Here is an 18514-nt window from a genome sequence, read left to right on the forward strand (position 1 = left end):
GCTGGAGGCTGCGTGGTGCCCGATGTGCTGGAGCAGGGACAACAGCTGCTTCAGGAGGAGGAGGTTGGCCGCAGGCAACTTCTCGGCCACCCTGGGGCAACAGGAACGCAACGCTAATAAAGCAGCTGTTGCCCACGGTGTCCCCCAGACTCGCCCAAGGCCGGTGGGAGCCAGCGCAGCTTTCCAGGTGCTCTGGGCCAGCAGTCAGGGCTCCTGCTCAACAGGCAGGCTGCTGCCCACACTTACGCTCTCGACTCCCACATCTTCTTCTCCTTGCTGGACTTCTGCATTGCTGCCATCCAGTCTTTGTAGAGGTTAGTCACGAGGAGCTTGGAGGGGATGCTCCAGAGAAAGTCCTGCAAGGCCGAGGGCTCCAGGTGAGCCTCTGAGCACGCGGAGCCAGACAGGAGCTCCCCCAGCCGCAGGGAAGAAGCGCTCACCTTCAAGATGGCAGTCAGCAGCAGTGTAGGCTGGCTTCCCAGGTCGACGTCTGTGCCGCGGTCCAGGGCCTCCTGCAGCTCCCAAAGCGCTGTCCCGCTGGCGGCTCCGCAGAATATCCCCTCTGTGGACGGTCCTTCCTGCTGCAGCGCAGCCAGCAGCTCCTGCAGGAGAGGCAGTTGGACAGTTGCGTGGCCGAGGAGCCGCCTTCCAGCGGCAGTGGCCAGAGCACTGCCCCAGAGCTGGCTCCATGCTGGCGGTGAAGCGCCCAGTGCCCCATCCCCGGAGCTCCTGGGGACACCCACTGCCGCTCCGGAGCCTGCGGGGGAAGGGCTGGGGACCCCCTGGCCAGGCTGGCTGACCTGGATGTGCCGGGGCAGTGTGCCTCCTCCCCACAGAGGGCTGCCAGGGGCCAGCCAAAGAGCACCCGCCAGCAGCTGGGGTCCTCCGGGCCAGGGCAGCCCCCTCCTCCCCCTCCTCCTGCTGCTGCTCCCTCCTCCTGCAAAGGAAAAGAGAGCAAGAGCTTGTCAGTGGATGCCGCCAGGCCAGTGCTCCCAGAGCCTGCCCTCCCAAGCTCACCCCACTGCATGCCCATCCCTGCAGCCCGGCACAGCCCGAGGGCAAAGGCAGCCGTTCTCCCCTCTGCCTGCCCCTCCACCAGCCTCTCCAGGCTCCTGGTGCTGAACTGGTCTCCACTGGGCAAGAGAGCAGCAGCGGCAGAAGGGGAGCAGCGATGCCTGTGCTGCTGGGCTGGAGGAACAGTGCTGGGGACAGCGCCCGGGTCAGAGAGACACTCACGGCATGGCAGCAGCTCCGCTCCTTCTCCAGGAGTTTGAGTGATGGGATGAGGGTCACTCTGGGCTTCTTGGCTCCTTCTGGTGTCCTGTGCACAGGGAAGGGACAGGGATAGAGCTGGGTGAGCCCCAAGCTGCCTCGGCATAGAAAGCTGGTCATCCATGGTGCTGTCACCCCTTGGACAGTCCTCCCCGTTCCTTCTCCTTCCCCCAGATTCCTGTGCCGAGCGTGACCTCGTACAGTGCGGAGTGTCCCCGTGCTCAGCTGGGGTCAGCTCTCCTGGCAGCCCCGCGCCCTCCCGGCAGCCGTGCACACCTGCTCGCGTGCAGAGCCTGGGAAAATGAAAAATCCTTGACTTAGGACCAGCAATACTTAGCACCGACTAGAGCATCAGCACGTTATCAGCATCATTCGCATACTAAATGCAAAAGACAGCACTGGACCAGCTCCTGGGAAGAAAACTAACTCTGTCCCAAGCCAAAACCAGCACAGGCATCTGCCCTCTTTGGTGCTCGGCTGCTCTTCTCTGCGCACTGCCAGGGTGGCTCTGGCTTCCCCTTGACGCACCCACTGGGGAGCTGAGGTGAGAGCTGGGTGAGGACAGCCACCCCCCACCGGCTTCCCCAGCCTCAGACTGAAAAAATGCCACCTCCAGGCCCCAGTTACCTCAAAGGCCTCCAGAGAAGTCTAACAGCCTCCAGTCGTGCTCAGGGGTCTCCAGTGGTCCTTGGTCGTCCTCGGTGGTCCTCAGTGGTCCTCGGGGTTCTCCAGTGGTCCTCGATGGTCCTCAGCATTCCTTCGTGGTCCTCAGTGGGCTCTGGCTGTCCTCGGTGGTGCTCAGGGGTCTCTGGCACTCCTCGAGGCTCCAAGTGACTCCTCCCAGCGCGATGGCACTGCCAGACAGAAAATGGCAGCCCCTCCTCTTGCCTCTTTGAGCTCAGGGCAGAGGAGATGGCACCTGACATGAGGGGAGGGGGTGGGGGGTGGGAAAGCCAGGCTCATCAGCGACTTGAGATGATGAACTTACCGGGTGTTGGAGTGACTGGTCCCCTCAGGGCTAGCGCTGCTCGTTAGGAGGGGGCTATTGGGAGGCCGGCTGAGAGCCCCCCCGAGAGCCCCCCCGGGCTCTGCAGTGCTTTGGGCACCCGGCCATGGTGCTGCCATGCCCCATCAGCCCCGCAGGAGATGGATCCACCTCCATCGGCTGCTCCTCTTCTCGAGGTGGATCCACCTGCATGGGCTGCTCCTCTGCTCGAGGTGGATCCACCTGCATGGGCTGCTCCTCTGCTCGAGGTGGATCCACCTGCATGGGCTGCTGCTCTGCTCGAGGTGGATCCACCTGCATGGGCTGCTGCTCTGCTCGAGGAGGATCCACCTGCATGGGCTGTTCCTCCACTCGAGCAGGATCCACCTGCATGGGGTCCTCCTCTGCTCGAGGTGGATCCACTCGCATGGGCTCATGGCCTCTCTCTGGCAGGTCAACCTCCATGGGCTCAACTGACCTGCCAGAGCTGCTGCTGCCCCCATCAGCCCTCTTGCGTTTTGGGGGCTGGGGAGGCATCCTCGCTGGTTCAGAGAACCTCTTCTTGCTCACGCCGGTGGCCGTGTGCTCCTCTACTAATCACACCCGCTGCCAGAAGCTCAACGTCCCACCGAGCCGTGGGCCAGCCGCAGGGGTTGTGTAACGGGCGCTGCTGACGTCACCAACGGACGCTGCTGGGATTGGCCCCTGAGGCCCAGGTGGCCCCTGAGGCCCAGGGGACCCCGTGCCAGGCACTATTTCCTTGCCAGAGAGTAGGGCCACCCCTCGGGCACCGGGACAGCCTCCAGCTCCCCTGCTGTGCCCGGGGCTCCAGCCCCCTCCTCAGGCCAGGCCTGGGCTCCCCTCAACGGGCCAGTGGCCACAGTGTCCCGGCAGGGCCGGGGAGTCTCCATCCCCCTCACACCGCTCGGCTGCTGCGAGTGGCACCGTCCCCACAGGCACGGGAGCAGAGAGGGGCAGAGGGAAGCAGAGGGCCTGGCGGCCTCCGGGCTGCTGCGCAGGGACGACGGGAGGCGCCCGCTGTAGGGCCACCGAGGCCCTTGGGGCCTGGAGCAGGGCTTTGGCTCTGAGGGTGGGAAGGCCCCTGGGGGAGGGCCGTCCCCGGCTCATTCTGGCCTCAGCTGCCCAAGGGGCAGGTGAAGGTGAAGCCGGAGCCGCCCCGGCCTTGCACAAAGAACAGCTGCAGGTCAGCTGTGAGTCCAGACAAGGACATGGGACTGATCTGACCTCGGCTACGGGCTCTGCAGGGGAGTGCTTAGGGTGAAGGCTGGGGGGGGTTGTGTGTGGCGGGGTTTGGTAGTGGCCAAAGAACTACAGGGGTGGCTGCTGTGAGAAGCTTCTAGAAGCTCCCCTGGCTCAAAGTCAGACCTGCCTCTGGCCAAGGCCGAGCCAATTAGCCATGGTGGCTGCACCTCAGTGATAAGATACTTAAGAAGGGGAACCTCTGAGGAGGAGGGAAGTGAGGCAAATACCTCTGCAAACCCCGAGGTCAGAGCAGCTAAAGGAGGAGCAGGAGGGGTTGGGAGCAAGTCAGCATGACTTGACACAGAAGCACGAACAAGTGGACCAAAAGAGAGTTGTTCATGGGCCCCCTCTCCAGAGCTGGAGACAGGAGTCGTAAGAGAAGTCCAGAAAGACTCTAGTCAGAAGCAAACGCCTTGTGTTCCTGCAGTTCCCCCTGCAAAAGGCAGCCTGTCCTATCTGGGCATGTTGAGCCGAACTCACCACACAGGACCAGGGCAAGAACTCGAGCCCTGTTTCTGGGAGTGCCCAGACTGCTCCTAGCACAGCTCCCACAGCCACAGCATCGGCCCCTGGCAGCCAGCGCTGTCCTAACCACCACGCAGGGATGCTGGTGGGGGGCGTGAGCCAGAGACTGTGCCCAAGAGGCACCGGGGACAAGCGTATCCTTTTTTGCAGCTGGTTTCCTAAACTCTGCAGGCAGTCTCATTTGACTACAGAAAGTTATTCTTACATCTAGCAAGGAGAATCCATACGACACTCTTCACAAACTGAATGTCCACGTGTATATATTTTTATATAAATATTTAGTTTTTAATTTTTTAAAATGTAGTTTAACTGTTGGATGTATCTCACTCAGAGAGGCGACATTCAGAGGGAAGGAACGAACTGCACATTCCCGGACAGCGAAAGCGAGAGCGCGACCTACGCTCACGTGCGCACTCCGCAAACTGCTGTGCTCGTTCTCAGGCAGCCCCAAGCTGCTCTTCGCTTTCCCCTGCCCTTCAGGCTGGCTGCCGCAGGCTGCCTGTTCATGATTCCTAACTTGGTTTCAGTCTGAATAAGCCACAGGAACCTCAACCATACAAGAAGCTGGGCTTTGTTAATCTCAGCAGCCTTACCTGAGACAGCCAAGGAGCACTCCCTTCGCCAGCTCTGCTGGCACACACTGCAGGAGAGGAACTCTGGGCAGAGGGTTTGTGACAAGCACTCCCTGGCCACATGTTTCATCTGAAGATTTCCTTTCGGGGGTAAAAGAAGGATCATGAGTACCGAAGATGGTTTTGGATCAGGTTAGATCAACACACATTTGCTTCTTAACATGTGTCGTCGCTGCAAGTCCACTGCACTTGCAAACACCTAATTAGCAAAGAATCAATTGTCTGGCCAGAAGCAGAGGTTGCAGTCAGAGAAAAAGAAGGGCTGTGACCAAAGTGAAATTCCTCGTGGTGGTTGGTTATTAAGAGTTGCTGAAGGTCTTTGTCTAGCTGTCTAGTAACCCTTGAAAAATATTTCCCACAGAGGTGCCTAACTGGGTGCCTAAGACTGCTGCAGATATTGAAGAGGAAAGAGCAGTAAAGGAAATATGCTGTAAATCTGTGTGATAGTTTAGGCCCTGCCGGGACCAGAGACTCCATTGCTGTTGTCCCTCCCCCACCCTCGGACTGAGTAGGGCACAAAGCCCAGGGTTAAAATAAGGGGAAATTTAGTACAACAGTGTAATAAACAATCTGAACAACAACAATAGCAATAATAACAACAATCTACAGTAATAACAGTAAACAAGACAAAAGACATACAGAGAAATACCGCAGCGAACACAGCCAGCCCGCAGCGCGTGCTTCCCGAGACCAAGGCCCCGAAGGAAAACTTCCCGCGCTGCCATGCCGGACCTGACGTCAGCATGGTATGAATAACCCAGCTGGAGATCCCTTCCCCCTGCTGGGGAGAAGCTTAACCCTCTCCTAGCTGAACCAGGACACTCTGGTAAATACAAACCTAGTCACTCTTTCCTAAACAGCAGTGCTGCCAATATAGTAAACTTTGCTGCTTGGTTTGGGGTTTTTTTCCCCTCTTGGGGTGCGTTTAGGAGAGTATGACAGGATTCAGCCTTCTCACAAATACCAAACAACAAAACCAGTGTCTTCACCTCGGGAAAACGAGCTCTTACCCCTGGAAGCTACCGACCAAGACTTGCAGAAAGGCAAGTACTTTTCATCTTCTTGGACAATGGTTACCACTTGTAAAATTACTGTTACACAGAGAAACTACCACAGAGTTTGTCCCTCCTCCCCACTTTTTAAATTTAGTGTCGATAAAAGATAGCATATTACAAAGAGCATAAAACCTCTTCCGTAACTTTCCCCCATATCTGTCTCTCTTTCTCTCTCTCTGTATATGTGTAAATATTTATTTAATAGTGTCACACACATTGTGACTACCTGTATCAACTGTAGGTGGAAAAGGTAGAAATGGGCTATTAACCCTGTGTGTTCTTTCCTGAGATACACAACATAGGTCTTGCATCTACTTGTTCTTCAAGATCAAGATCTGTGTAGCCTAGTTTTAACTGTCCAAAGGTAAGAATGTAGTTTCAATTCCTCACCAGGCCGTGCAGGCACTCTTAGGGGGCTATTTATTGCTTCATAAGACAGTGCCAAAGAAAGGTGAGATGAGCTCCTTTCCCAGAGGTGCTCTGTGCTCTCTGCTGGCTGTCCTGGGTGTCTAGGTGATGAAATCAGACACACATCAAACTTTTCTAGAACTAAGTTGAGATTAAATAAATACCCCCTCTCAAGTGCCTTCTAAGAGACAGTAACAAAAGAGTTCCATTTTGTTTTGAATGCTAGGCTTTATCCAACATAACGCAGGACAAAGAAATACAAATTAAGAAATATTTACCTCCTGGATTTTGTTTCTCCTTCATTCTTGAGCAAGTGGCATGACTGGAATAAAAAAAAAAAAAAAAAAAAAAAAAGAAATCTGTATTAGTTCTTTTACTGAATAAGCACTGGTATAATTCTATTTGAGGAGAAAGCATTATGTTCTGACTATAATAACACACCAGACTCACCAGTAGATCAGTCATTAGAAATTGCTGGACAGAAATATTCTTTTTTAAGCCCGTTTTACAGAAAATGGTTAGTTATGAGGCAGCGTACTCTGATGCAAAAGCAACTGCCCAGCACAAAAGCCTAATACTGCCCTGCACAGGGGTAAGACAAGAGATTGGCTTATGGACTCATTTACTCTAAAAGCAATTGATGCCTTTGGGCAGATTTTCAACACGGGGACATCCCCTTTGTTCGAGTCAAGGATGTCCATGGCGGGATCGCCTCATTGGGAAGGTCCTGTGAGCCCCCTGGGAACGCTGCGAGATTACCAATGATCTTTAAACGACCAGAGAGCGAGTCTGTATTGAATACTGGCTGGTATTTCAGAGGTGGTGTGGGAGTCACCCAATGCATTCCTTGGTCCTTCAGCTAACGTCATACTGAATTCACCCATCAGGCTCAGAGAGTCTTTCCCGCCATTGCAGCTGTGATGAAGAAACAATGTCTCTGTTTTCTACAGACAAATATATGTCAGGATCCTCTAATGCACCAACTTGGAGGAGAAGAAATCCACATGGGAAAACATTCTCTAAGCTTAAAACCACCATTCAGGTAACAGATAAAATTCCATCTTTTTAGTACCTAATCACTTTAGCTCCTCACTGGTCAACGAGACATTAACGGTTCCTGTGAGGTGTTAACTACTCTGGACTGAAATCAGAGGGACAGGGATCAGTGCCTTGTGTCATCAAATCCTTATTTAAGATTTTCTTTTCACAGCCTCAACGGCACTAAGATCCACAAAAATATTAAAAATACATGTGTGTTTCCCAGATCACGGGTGCATCCCCTATTGTATCTCTTAACCCTCTTCCGTCTGGTTCCATCTCTGTCATTAGGGCCCCAAAGGGGACTCAAAGGAAATTGAGGATATTCTACGTTTCATGAAGTGGGGCCCTAAAGATTGTACTTCTGTGTTTTCACATACTTACTGCAGAAGAAATCCCACACACTGGTTGAAATGAATACTACTTGAAAACAAGTCCTGAAATAACGAGCCAAAGATGAGAGGCAGAGGGCTACTGAAGGAGAGCTGAACGTGCCCTGGGATTACCTATGCACGTACATTCTCTGCTGATGAACTGAAAGGCCCAAGGGAAGAAATGATTTGTTGCTTTCACCTTATACCTGGTAAAATTTACTGATGTTTTTCCAGATGGTACTTCTCAAAGGTCATCAGACACCTCCTATAGGTGCATCAGATCAGATCACAAACGGACTAACAGTGGTACCACCTGTACTTTTTTAAAAGTTTGCAAAGCTTCCAGCCTGAGATCCAGCATTCCTGAACCAACTTATACGGTTAAATTTACACCATTAACTCCCAGCGTCTTAGCAGCACTGATATTTTAATGAGGCTATTTATTAATTAAGGTAGCAAAATCCATCTCAAGTCACCACTCAAATGAGAAAAAAATTGGTGGTTGTAAAATAAGAACTGAGCAAAACTTCCCTGGGAATTGTAGAGATTGCTTAAAATGGAAGGATTTGGACAATTTCCTCCTAATGAAGACATTTGCTGATAAAAGCTCCCTTGTAGAGCAAGGCCTTATGTAAACATAGAGATTTAGTTTTGAAAACAATTGAATCTGTAAGTTATTTCACTGTCTCTGCAGTCCCTAGGGGTCAGGGCAGTCACAGGAATGGGCTCCAACACCTCCCTAGAGCGACTCTTCAGTAGCGAGCGCTTTATTCCAGCTCTCCAGAGCCAAAGCCTCCCTGCAGTGTTCTGCAACGGCTTTAAATTAAGAGAAAAGGCTGCAGGAGGCTTGTTATGCTTCCTCATGGCCAACTCAGGGGAGAGGAACAACCATTTGCATTCAAAATCGCTACAGAGCTATTTTTTGTCTCTTAGAACACAGTCATGACATGACCCTGCTTCTCCCTCATCCTACATCTTCTCCAAAAGGCATTTCTGTTCCCTCCTGAGCTGGAGAGTCCTCACCACAGCTTCTCCTCAGGAAAACAGTCTTTGAAAAGAGCTGTGTGCCCAGACTGGGAGCCTCCTTTCACCTTTCCAGTCTGGAAGTATTTTGGAACATTTTAACTGCCTTTGCTTTTCACTTTTTTTTTTTTTTTTTTTTTTTTAACAGGTAAAAATAACGATAGAAACATGCTGCTGTTGTATGCAATATTTCAGGCATCTGAGAGTACAGCTATTATGCTTAAAATACAAGGCAAGTCCTGTTGCTTCTTTCCTCTTTTTCTCTCCTAAGAAAAAGACAGTTAGGCAGAACTAAATATTGAACTTTACAGGGCCTTTTGAGAAGGTAAAGGTGAACATCCAAGGCACTTTACTTGCTTTAAAAACACATATGCAAAATACACTTTGGGGTTTTGTAGGACACATTTCGCTTCCCCTGGACAAAAGCAATGTCTTCAAGCGGTGGTATTCTTGTTGCTGCTCTTCAGGCAAAGAATTGAAAAACAGGATAAGATAACCAAATTACTTAAAACGGGATCTTTGGGAGAGGGAGTTGTTCAACCTTTTGTGAAGTGACAATCATGTATTCCTTAGGGAAAATGTCCCATGACAGTAGCGCTGAGATTCCTAGTACACTGACAATAACATTTCCTCCAGGTAAGGCAGCTGCCAATGTTTCAAGTCTGGAAACTGGCAGATGCTCAGCATTTCTTACCTCGAGGCCACAGATACCTGCTGGTTGATTTAAGGCATTAGAAAAACTATCAGCATCACTTGAAGTTGCTGTAGAATAAACAGCTGCAACAGCTGAACTCTCCTGATTTCCTGTTGTTTCATTTGCCCTGGAGTGCACTGCACTATTTTAAAGTGATTGCGTCAGGGATTCACAGCAGACTCTCCTGCCCTCATGCCACCATGTCTGATCCAACATTTGGTTTGCTCAAAAACGCTGTTTTAAATGCCATTACTTGAAAATCCCTAGGATGGTGCACACTAACATTATTTAAAAGCCAAGGAACAGCAGTGCGTAAGATCTACTCCAACACTCGCCACCACTTCTCATTAGGGTACGTAATGGGAACAGGTTTTAGCTTAGCAGATCGTATCATTCATCTCTCAAGGCTTTGATACATGACTCGACTCTCATCAGAGCTGCTCTAAAGAAAACCAATCTCTTCATTCCCATGGAAACTCCAAGCAAACAAGTAGCAAAGAGCTAATGTCTCGAAAAGAAGGGTTCCTGATTTTTTTTTTTTTATATATATATATATATATATTTTTTTTTTTTTTTAATGTACACTCTTTTACTCTTGCTAAAAATACAATTTTCCATGTTGCGTGGCTTGTTTCAGTGACTTCCTTGCACTCTAAATTCATAACCTGTACATCATTCTCTTAGAATCTACAAGTTGCAACGCCTGCAATTTGTGGTCCCTGCACGCGTAGGATATGTGTGCTGGATGAAGCTCTACGGGATAATAAGCCACGATTTCTTCAAGCAGATTACCAAGCCAGACATTCCAATAACCCATTTCCAAGAGTGACCAGAGGAGTGTTCTTCAGGGAAACTGCAGGCCTTTCTGAAGTGCTAAGGCTTGGACAACTGGCCCAAGCCAGAGCTGACCTATAGATGAATCCTGTATATTTTATAACTGAAAGCCATTGTGCTAGTAGGTATTGTACTAAGTTATAACAATGCACTTATGCTGATGTAAAAAGTGCTAAAGCATTGAAGTACTGAAGCCTGAACAACAGGCCCCAAGCCGAAGCTGTTTAGTGTGTTAATCATCAACAAAGTATGCAAACTCACTAGTGAAAGATGCAGTTTAGACAAAATATAATCAGGTGTGAGGAGAGAATGTCTCCAACTTCCCTTGCTCAGCCTTGTTCAAGGCGGAGAACCCAAGTATCTGGCCTTGTTAGAAACTCCCTTGGTTTCCCCCCCTGAGCCCTGGCCAGGCATTGGGTGGAATCCAACAGGAGAATGAAACCAGAAATGTTCCGCTCAAAACAAAGGTGCCAGCTATTCTGGCCTGTCGATCTCTGGTATATAAGGCTGGGCCCGCTCACAGGGACTTTGGCAGCCTCACCTACGGGTGGAGGCACCGCGTAGGATTTCCCACTTGCCGGGACAGGCTCTCCGAACCCTCGCTGTAACCGGGGCTGCCCAGCCACTGCGGGTCTGGGTGATGATAATATATGCAAGTGGTGATGTATTTTTCTTAATCTCCATTCTCTCTCTCGTGTAGGTATGATTTAATGCATTACCCTGTTTTTTGCTGTTTGCTGCTTTAAGTGCACTATTCTGCTTTTCCTTACCGCATGTTTCCTGTATTACACTGTTAACACTAGTAAAATAACGCCTGCTCTTTTCACTCTGGTGTCTGAGTTTAATTGGTATCCTTAAGCAGCAGAACACTTTCCAAAGTAGGGAAATAATGAGCAGTACATGCTCATGGAAAGTTTCTTTGTTTAGTAGTGATCTTCTGGCTTGGAGTGATTTTTATTTTCTTTCCAAATATATTTTCCTCCTGCCTAATAGAATTGGAACAGTGAGTTCCACAGCTCTTTTTTTGGTGATGTACTAAATCTATTTTTTAAAAATCAGGTTTCAACTTCTTGACTTTCCTTGAAATGATGTGTTCTTTTTCTATAAACAAGTAACTACACTAAAGACAGACAAATGGTATTTTTATTCTGTTTACAATTCTAACATTTCAAAAGGTTATAATTTAATATTTCATTTTGTACAGGTCATGTCATTCCATTCTGCCGCACCCATTCCCTCCCTTGTCATTTTTGTGACATCAGAGCAGTGTGCTATCTCAGGAATCCTGAGGAATTGTATGATGCCACTACGCCTGCGTTCCCCTGAATCCCGTGAGGGCAACTTTCCAAAGGCTGTTGTCAGAGAACTGGGAAATTTCAGAAATTACTGGGATTTAAGGATGAAGTAAGGAGTTCCCCAGACTAGGGGTAGAAAGTCGTAATTGTGCGTATTAGAGCGCTCTGGGGAACAGATGCATTCCCAAGCACTCCCAAAGGGAATTTTTTCCTACACGCCTTTGCCATCAGGACAGTGGGCTTCATGAGGATACGCGGCTGCGTCCTTTTGCCTGCCCCACATAGATGATGGCTGCACATCACTGTTCCTTTGACCATCCCCCTCAATGAAGTCTGAATTCTGCTCCTGTTCATCCATTCCCGGCTCTCTTACAGATGCCATTGCAGCGCCTGCTGCCTGAATCACTGCTGACCACCACATAGGCCCAAGGCAGGGTGAGGGAAGGACGGGCTTACTCCCCCAGCTGCAGCTTACCTCTGAGAGGACACCCTGATGGCCTGCTCCCAACCCGCACAGATCGGGAAGATGGGTTAATAACATCCTCACAGCCTCTGCAGTTGCTCTGCCCCTTGTTGATCAGAGATTGTGTCTAGAAGATGAAAGCAGCATCCCTCTTATGGGGCAACACTGTCCTCAGGACAGGGCATGACCAGCAGGGGATGCAGGAAGAGCTCTGTATTTGGGGGGACACACTTGCTGTCTGTAAACCCTCTGCCACATCCTTTTTTGATCAAGTCAGTGCACAACAGCGGTTCAGAGGAAGCTCTCTCATTGGTCTATATGACGGTGTTTGCTTTCAGTATCATTTTCAACACCGCTCTGTTTGCATCCTAAGTTCTCTTTGTTCTCTCGATCGATGCCGTGCATTGAGCAGAGACTGTTACTGAGTTGTTCAGAGAAGTATCCAAGCCTTTTTTTCCCCCCATGGTGGCAGGTAATTTAGAGCCTGTAAGGGGCATTAAGAGGTCAGATTATTCTTCCCGATGTCTCTCATCTTTTCTTTCTGAGCCCTGCGAGGCAGACAGGCAGTGCTGCTGCATCAGGCTTCCCTCACAGGAGCACAGCTTGAAATCTGGTCTGGGACTAGGTAAACACCTGCACCAGCAGCTCCGGGAGAGGCACGGACGTAATGTTCTCCCCACAGAGACCTGTCCTCCTGTCACCAGTGTGACCCAGCCTTGCTCTCACCATTACACACTCCAGCTGCAGGTTAACAGAGGAGCAAATATGAAGGAGAAGGGGGCATGTCCTCAGTTTTCTCAAAGAATTGTGCCTCAGAAGCCTAGGTTTTACTGCAGACTGTGTGAAGCATTAAGAAATTACTTCCTAGTATTACCCTAAAAATTACCTGAAACAGAATCAATCAGCATCATGGCTCAGGATGAGAACTGCCAAGACAACTTCCCTCATTTACATTGCTAATCCCAGTCCTATAAAACTGCCTGTGGCCTTTGCTTAAATGTTCTCTTCATAAGGGACCTGAAGGCTTCCTGAAAAAACAACCCCTCGTCTGCTGTGGAAATGCTCAATGTCTTGGGCTTTTGCTGTTATGATGTCTGACCACCTGTCTGCAAGTTCTGCTGTGAGTTGAGCGCACCAACCAAACAACACAGGCTGTCTCCTACAGGCAAATACAAAGAGGGGGAAAATGCAAAATACATTGTAACACGGAAAAAATCTTTTGCCTTTTTTGCCATTAAAATTAGAGTGGTCAGCTCGAAAAGACATTGAAATGGATAAACGATTTACATTTCACACATGAAGATTTTCTATATCCAGTAGGCAAGTGCTGAGAGATCGGTTTAGCCTCTTGGGCTTTTGTAGTGTAACACTTTGCTGCTTGTAAAACAAATAACATGGACTAAACTAGATTCGTTTTTCTGGCAGATGAAGCAGCTGTCTTCTGTCAGGTTCCCTGCTCAATCCTTCTTGCCAGTGCTCGCTCTTATATTAGGAAATTTGTCAGCTACTACAACTACTGCAACACTGAAGAAGGAATGATTCTTTGCACACATTAATAGCAACGTAAGTTATATTTCCAATTCACCTCTCATTTACTTACTAGAGGAGTACTGTCCAGGAGGGAGCCTGCTCACAGCTTGCTCAGACATGTCCTGGAAGAATGATTAAAAAAGCAAGTGCCAGAAGAAACTCCTCCTCCTAGAGGAGAGACACTACATATCCCACCCTCTTGCAAAAGGATGTAAATACAGTAGAATCCAATGTTACTCCGAATAGTCTCCTAATATTAATGGTCAAGCCACTAAAATAAACAATCCCCCATAGACTTAGGAGCTACTAGCACTAAAAACTCAACCAGGCCTCCAGAAATGTGTTTAGTTTTATTTTTCTTTCCCAAGAAATGATCAATATTGAAAATGAGGAGGAGCCAAATTAGCTTCTCTATGACTCCTGCGCAAATGCCACTCTTCTGATTAATTTATTAACAGCACCGTGGCAAATGCAGGGCCTGCAGTCGGGATTGCTGAGGTGGAGCTTAGCAGAGTTTATCAGATAAGCTTCTTAAGGAAGCACGAGAAATGGCAGTATCCTGCTCAGCCTCTCTGCTGCGTTGGGGGGGAGTGCATAAGCATTGCTTATTTTACACAGGGTTTTTTGCAGCTGAATGAAATGCAACTGCAGAAATGTGAGAGTGATTGGGTAAGTGGTGCCTTCCCTGTAAGGGGTGTGACACTTCTGTACCATTCAGGTGCTTTTCTGCTCTCTGACCTGCCCTCTCATCTGCCCCCAGGATTTGATTCACTTACCAACGTAGCACAGCTACACCATTCATAGGGGAGTTTTCGTTGCAGTGCGAGCTGTAAATTAGACAAAGAGAAAACTCCAGGTAACTGTAAAAGGCTACAGCACTTTACAGTCACTCCAAGGCACCGTCTGGCGCGTGGAGGTAGCCTACAGTATTGTTCGAGGTGAGGTCTCAGTGTGACCTTCCCCAAACTGTGAGGAGTGAGGAGTAATGAACATTTAGCCTCATTTCTGCAGTAAAAAAAGCAAGGTAGCCATGTTAATCAAAGTGTAGCCATGATAGAAAGAGACAAAGCATGAATCACAGAAGTTACTTGGGAGATGTAGGAAGCAAAATAGTTGAGGAAGACTCATCCTGGGGGGAAAAATCCACTGGATAACTCACATGATGTACTTACTACCTGACCCTTTGGCAATTTCTGCTTTATACAGTCCCCAAGAAGTCACGAAGAGACACCTGGGCTGCCAGGTACGGACAGTGAAAACACATCAGGGAAAGTCCTCGGGAGCAGCTCCATGGGAAGCTGTCAGACATGAAAGGGGAGAAAAGCAGCAGAGCTTCTGTACCGATTACAGAAGCTGGAGGTGTGTCCTCTTTCTTAACACTGTGAATTGCCTTTTGCATTTAGCTTTCTGTCTGCAAAGAACGGGAGCATCCTTCCCTCTGCATCCTCTCTGCACAGGACACTGCAGGTGCTCATTCGCATGGTGACCTCTGGGATTATCAACCCCAACCCACTCCTGTCTGCCTAGTGTGTGTCACCTGTGTGCACCCAGAGGTTTATTAACCCATTCAGGTTATGTTCCCACTACTCCTGTCAGAATAGTATTTGGGACTTGCTGCTCTCAGAGAATTTATGAAACTAGAAGTGTTTGGTTAAATCAAGAGAAAAACATTGAAAACAGAAGGAGGAAAAAGTCTCAAGTAAGATCAAGAAACAAATGAAAATATGTGTGTGACTGAGATGTACAGGACAAGTACTAACAGGTGAAGGAGTTGTAGGAAAACTCTTCAAGGGGAGGAGGAAAAACAATATTGTGAATTTGATGCAAATAGGTATTATTTTATGGCCACTGAGTCTGGACTAGATGCTTACAGCTTCTGGCCTACAGGGGACTTTTCTGTGTCAGAAAGTTAAAAGTTAGCAAAAGGAAAGGATGAACAACTTGAGGTTTTTAAAAAGCTTTTTCTGGAAATGCATCCTGAGACTGAGGACTTCTGTGGGTTCTTTGATACTTAATAACGGAGTACTTCATGTGACTTGGGAAGAGGGGCAGAAGCAGGCAAAGGAGGTGGGGTTGTGTGTTGTTTTCCCCTTGTAGTCGGCTGCCTACTTTCTCATAGCATTTATAGGAACTTTGCTGTATTCTTTCATGAAGGGTGATGGTGAATACTGAGTACAGTATTGCCAGTGAGGATGGATTCATTAGAGAATAAACTATTAGTTTCTGGGGGATCAGCAGCTGTTAGAGCGGAACGGAATGGATCCTTCCTTAAATAATTACAAGGCTGCTGAGAATGTTGCAGGATTTATGATGTTAGAGAGCATGGAGATGGTGAAGTGGATAAGGAATTTATTATTCAGGAAAGCAAATGCACCACAGATTTGTTTCTCCCCCATATATTCTTCTGAATTCCCTCTTCGCCTGTTAAACAGTCCTAGCCTGCCAGCCTTACTAAAACACTTCCATTTTTAAAATTTTAGATCTAACATTATTAACCGTTTAAGATGTTAATAGTATCTGTTGCCCAAGGAACATTGCAGGTATTTCAGTGGAGTCTGTTCTCTCCTGTTAAGGTAGGAAGCCCCTGTTTTAGAAGGGCTTTAATTGATAACCACAGAAATGGTTTCAAGCATGTTTTTCAGCTCAGCTCTCGTTTTAGCCTGGCTGAGAAACACTCACAGAATACTAAATGGAAAGAGGAGCAAATAACAGATGCACCAGTTTAAGATGACAGAAATACATGAATGCATGTTCAAGCACAGTCTATAAAGGCATTGGGGTTATGTCACTATCAACTCTCCTTAAATACAAACCGGTCATCTCCTAGTTTAAAAAAAAAAAAAAAATCGCACACAAATGGAAAATGATGCTGTTTAATTCAACTATGCTGACTTTTACTGTGGTTATTTTACTGACACTATTGTTGTAGAATGAAGTAGAGGGATGTTAGATTTGTCACTAGTCTCTTCAAGGAATCCTCCACTCTCCCAGTATCTCAGTTTTGCCTCAGTTCTTCAGCATCTGTTTGTCCTCTGGTTTTGGAGCAAATCAATGTATATCATAGATTCTTGCTCTTAAAGCTTCACAGGAATTTTTTTCCTATCCATAGTATACAAGAAATAAGATACTTGACAATGAACTGTTGACTTCCTTGCAATTTGTTCTCTGTCTTCCACCAATCGGACAGTAATGGGACTTGCACGTGCTTATGTTTAGTAAAACCACTGAAGCTTGGACAAGAATTTCTACTCTGATGTGGCTTTGTTGGGAAAAAATTTCCTCTCGTGTCCAACTGGAATGTCCCCAGCAGTGACCTGTACTCACTAGCCCTTGTCTTTCCAATGGGACTCCTTGTAAAAAGGGAGTCGCCCTCTTCCTTGTAGCCACCCTTTAAACCCTGGAAGCAGAGCAGCTGCACAGGCCGGCACCAGAAGATCTGTCTCTGCTGACCTCAGGGACTGCCTGAGTGCTTAGAGAGAGATCTGTCAGGCGAGTCACCTGCAGAGAGCGATGCCCAGCTCAATCTCTCACACTCAAATTGAGAGTTAGCACTGGCTAAAGGATGCTGGCTTTTGAATCCTAGTCCACACGCCTCGATTCTAGCTCAACCAAGAGGCAAATCCCTGCACCCGAGGGATCCTGGAAAATGGAGATGAGTAGACTCCTCTTGATACTCATGAAGAAACCGCCCTACAAAATAACCAAGTAGTATCAGAAATACTCTCTACCCGGTGACTGCAGGGAAGCCAGGAGCCCACTACAGCTGGCCACACCAGGAGCTAAGAGCCATCAGCAGGAAGCCAGCCGAGAGAGACACAGAGCAACGCCACAGTCCCAGAGTCACGCCTGCCAAGGCAAGCTTGGTGCTTCAGCAGCCACAGCCTGGAACAACTGAAAATATGAATGGGTTATGCATTCACTTTTCTGAGTAGCTTGTTAGGTTACCAATACCAACATTCTATAGAATTACGTCCCTTAAATAAACGGATGAGATTCAAAGAGAAAGGAAAAACACAAAACAACAAACAACTGAAAACCACCTTCAACCACCATTTGTTTAAATCCACCCACCTGAAATCTGTCTTCGGCAACCCCACCTTCTACTGTCCACTGTTATCTCTTACCATAAACCTGCCCACATAATGTGATGTATCAGTAAATCTTGAGAACATTTACTACAAAAATGCAGCTTTCCAGTACTGAATTTCATGTTACTGTTAGCTGATGTTCTGCAGGGCCTACGTACATATATACGAATTATTGCGGACAAAAATATCTCTCTCTAGTGAAATATGGTAGGTTATCTGTGATAAGGTCCTCCACATTTGTAAGAAAAATCCCAAGCTTGAAGAAAATAATTTTGATAATTTTTCCTCTGTTCTGGGGATAATATTTGAATATCCCACCAGTATTTCTTCCGTAGCAGTTTCACCTTTCGGTCAGATTTTTTATGTTGATGCAGAACGGTTCAGGTACGGTAGCTAGTACATAACTTTTCATGCATATACAAAAAATCCCTCAGAACTGCCTTCAAAAATGTGTTTAAAGTTCCACTCTCCTTTAATCATTACATTTTAATATCTTAACATTCTAACTAGAGTCATGAAGCACTTTGCCAAATGAAATGCAATAAAAGTCCTTCCGGATGCAGTTTTTCTTTTTAATGGCTTGCAACAGATAATTCATCTGAGAAAAAGCTACAAGGTAAGAAAACAAAAGACTAAAATATCACAGAGTTTCCATTCACATCAGCACACTGCTTGTTGTTAGCACTGTTGTGTGACTCCAGCAACACACTCCCTCATAAATATCAGCCCCTCAGAGACACCCCACTTAGTAGAAGAACTATCTCCAAACAAACACAGGCAACCCACAGTGCCTGAAGGTCAGCTGATCGATGAGACGGGTGTTAAAGCCCAGATCTGGGCGCATAATCTTCCCCATACCCCTAAGATGCAGAGTTCAGCCTGTGCCACAAGCATCCTGAAAATATTTGCCTGGGCTAATATTCATGTGCATCCCTCTATGGATAAGAGCTGATCCTATAAAGCTAACAGTCATATTCTCCCCATCAGAAAACCTCCAAGCTATCCCACCAATATAGTGATACAGAGAAATGATTG

General features: G+C 47.8%; 1 protein-coding gene across 1 annotated transcript in view; it reads left to right on the forward strand.

Moving 5' to 3' along the window:
• Nucleotides 1-2720: 2720 nt before the first annotated feature.
• The window catches only part of LOC141959917 (acrosin-like), a 29426-nt gene continuing 13632 nt past the window's right edge, over nucleotides 2721-18514 (forward strand). The window contains exon 1 of the mRNA XM_074904302.1: nucleotides 2721-2914. Coding sequence (XP_074760403.1) covers nucleotides 2721-2914 — 194 coding nt within the window. The remainder of the gene's footprint in view (nucleotides 2915-18514) is intronic.

Source organism: Athene noctua, chromosome 4 (genome assembly GCF_965140245.1).
Source record: "Athene noctua chromosome 4, bAthNoc1.hap1.1, whole genome shotgun sequence".
NCBI lineage: Eukaryota > Metazoa > Chordata > Aves > Strigiformes > Strigidae > Athene > Athene noctua.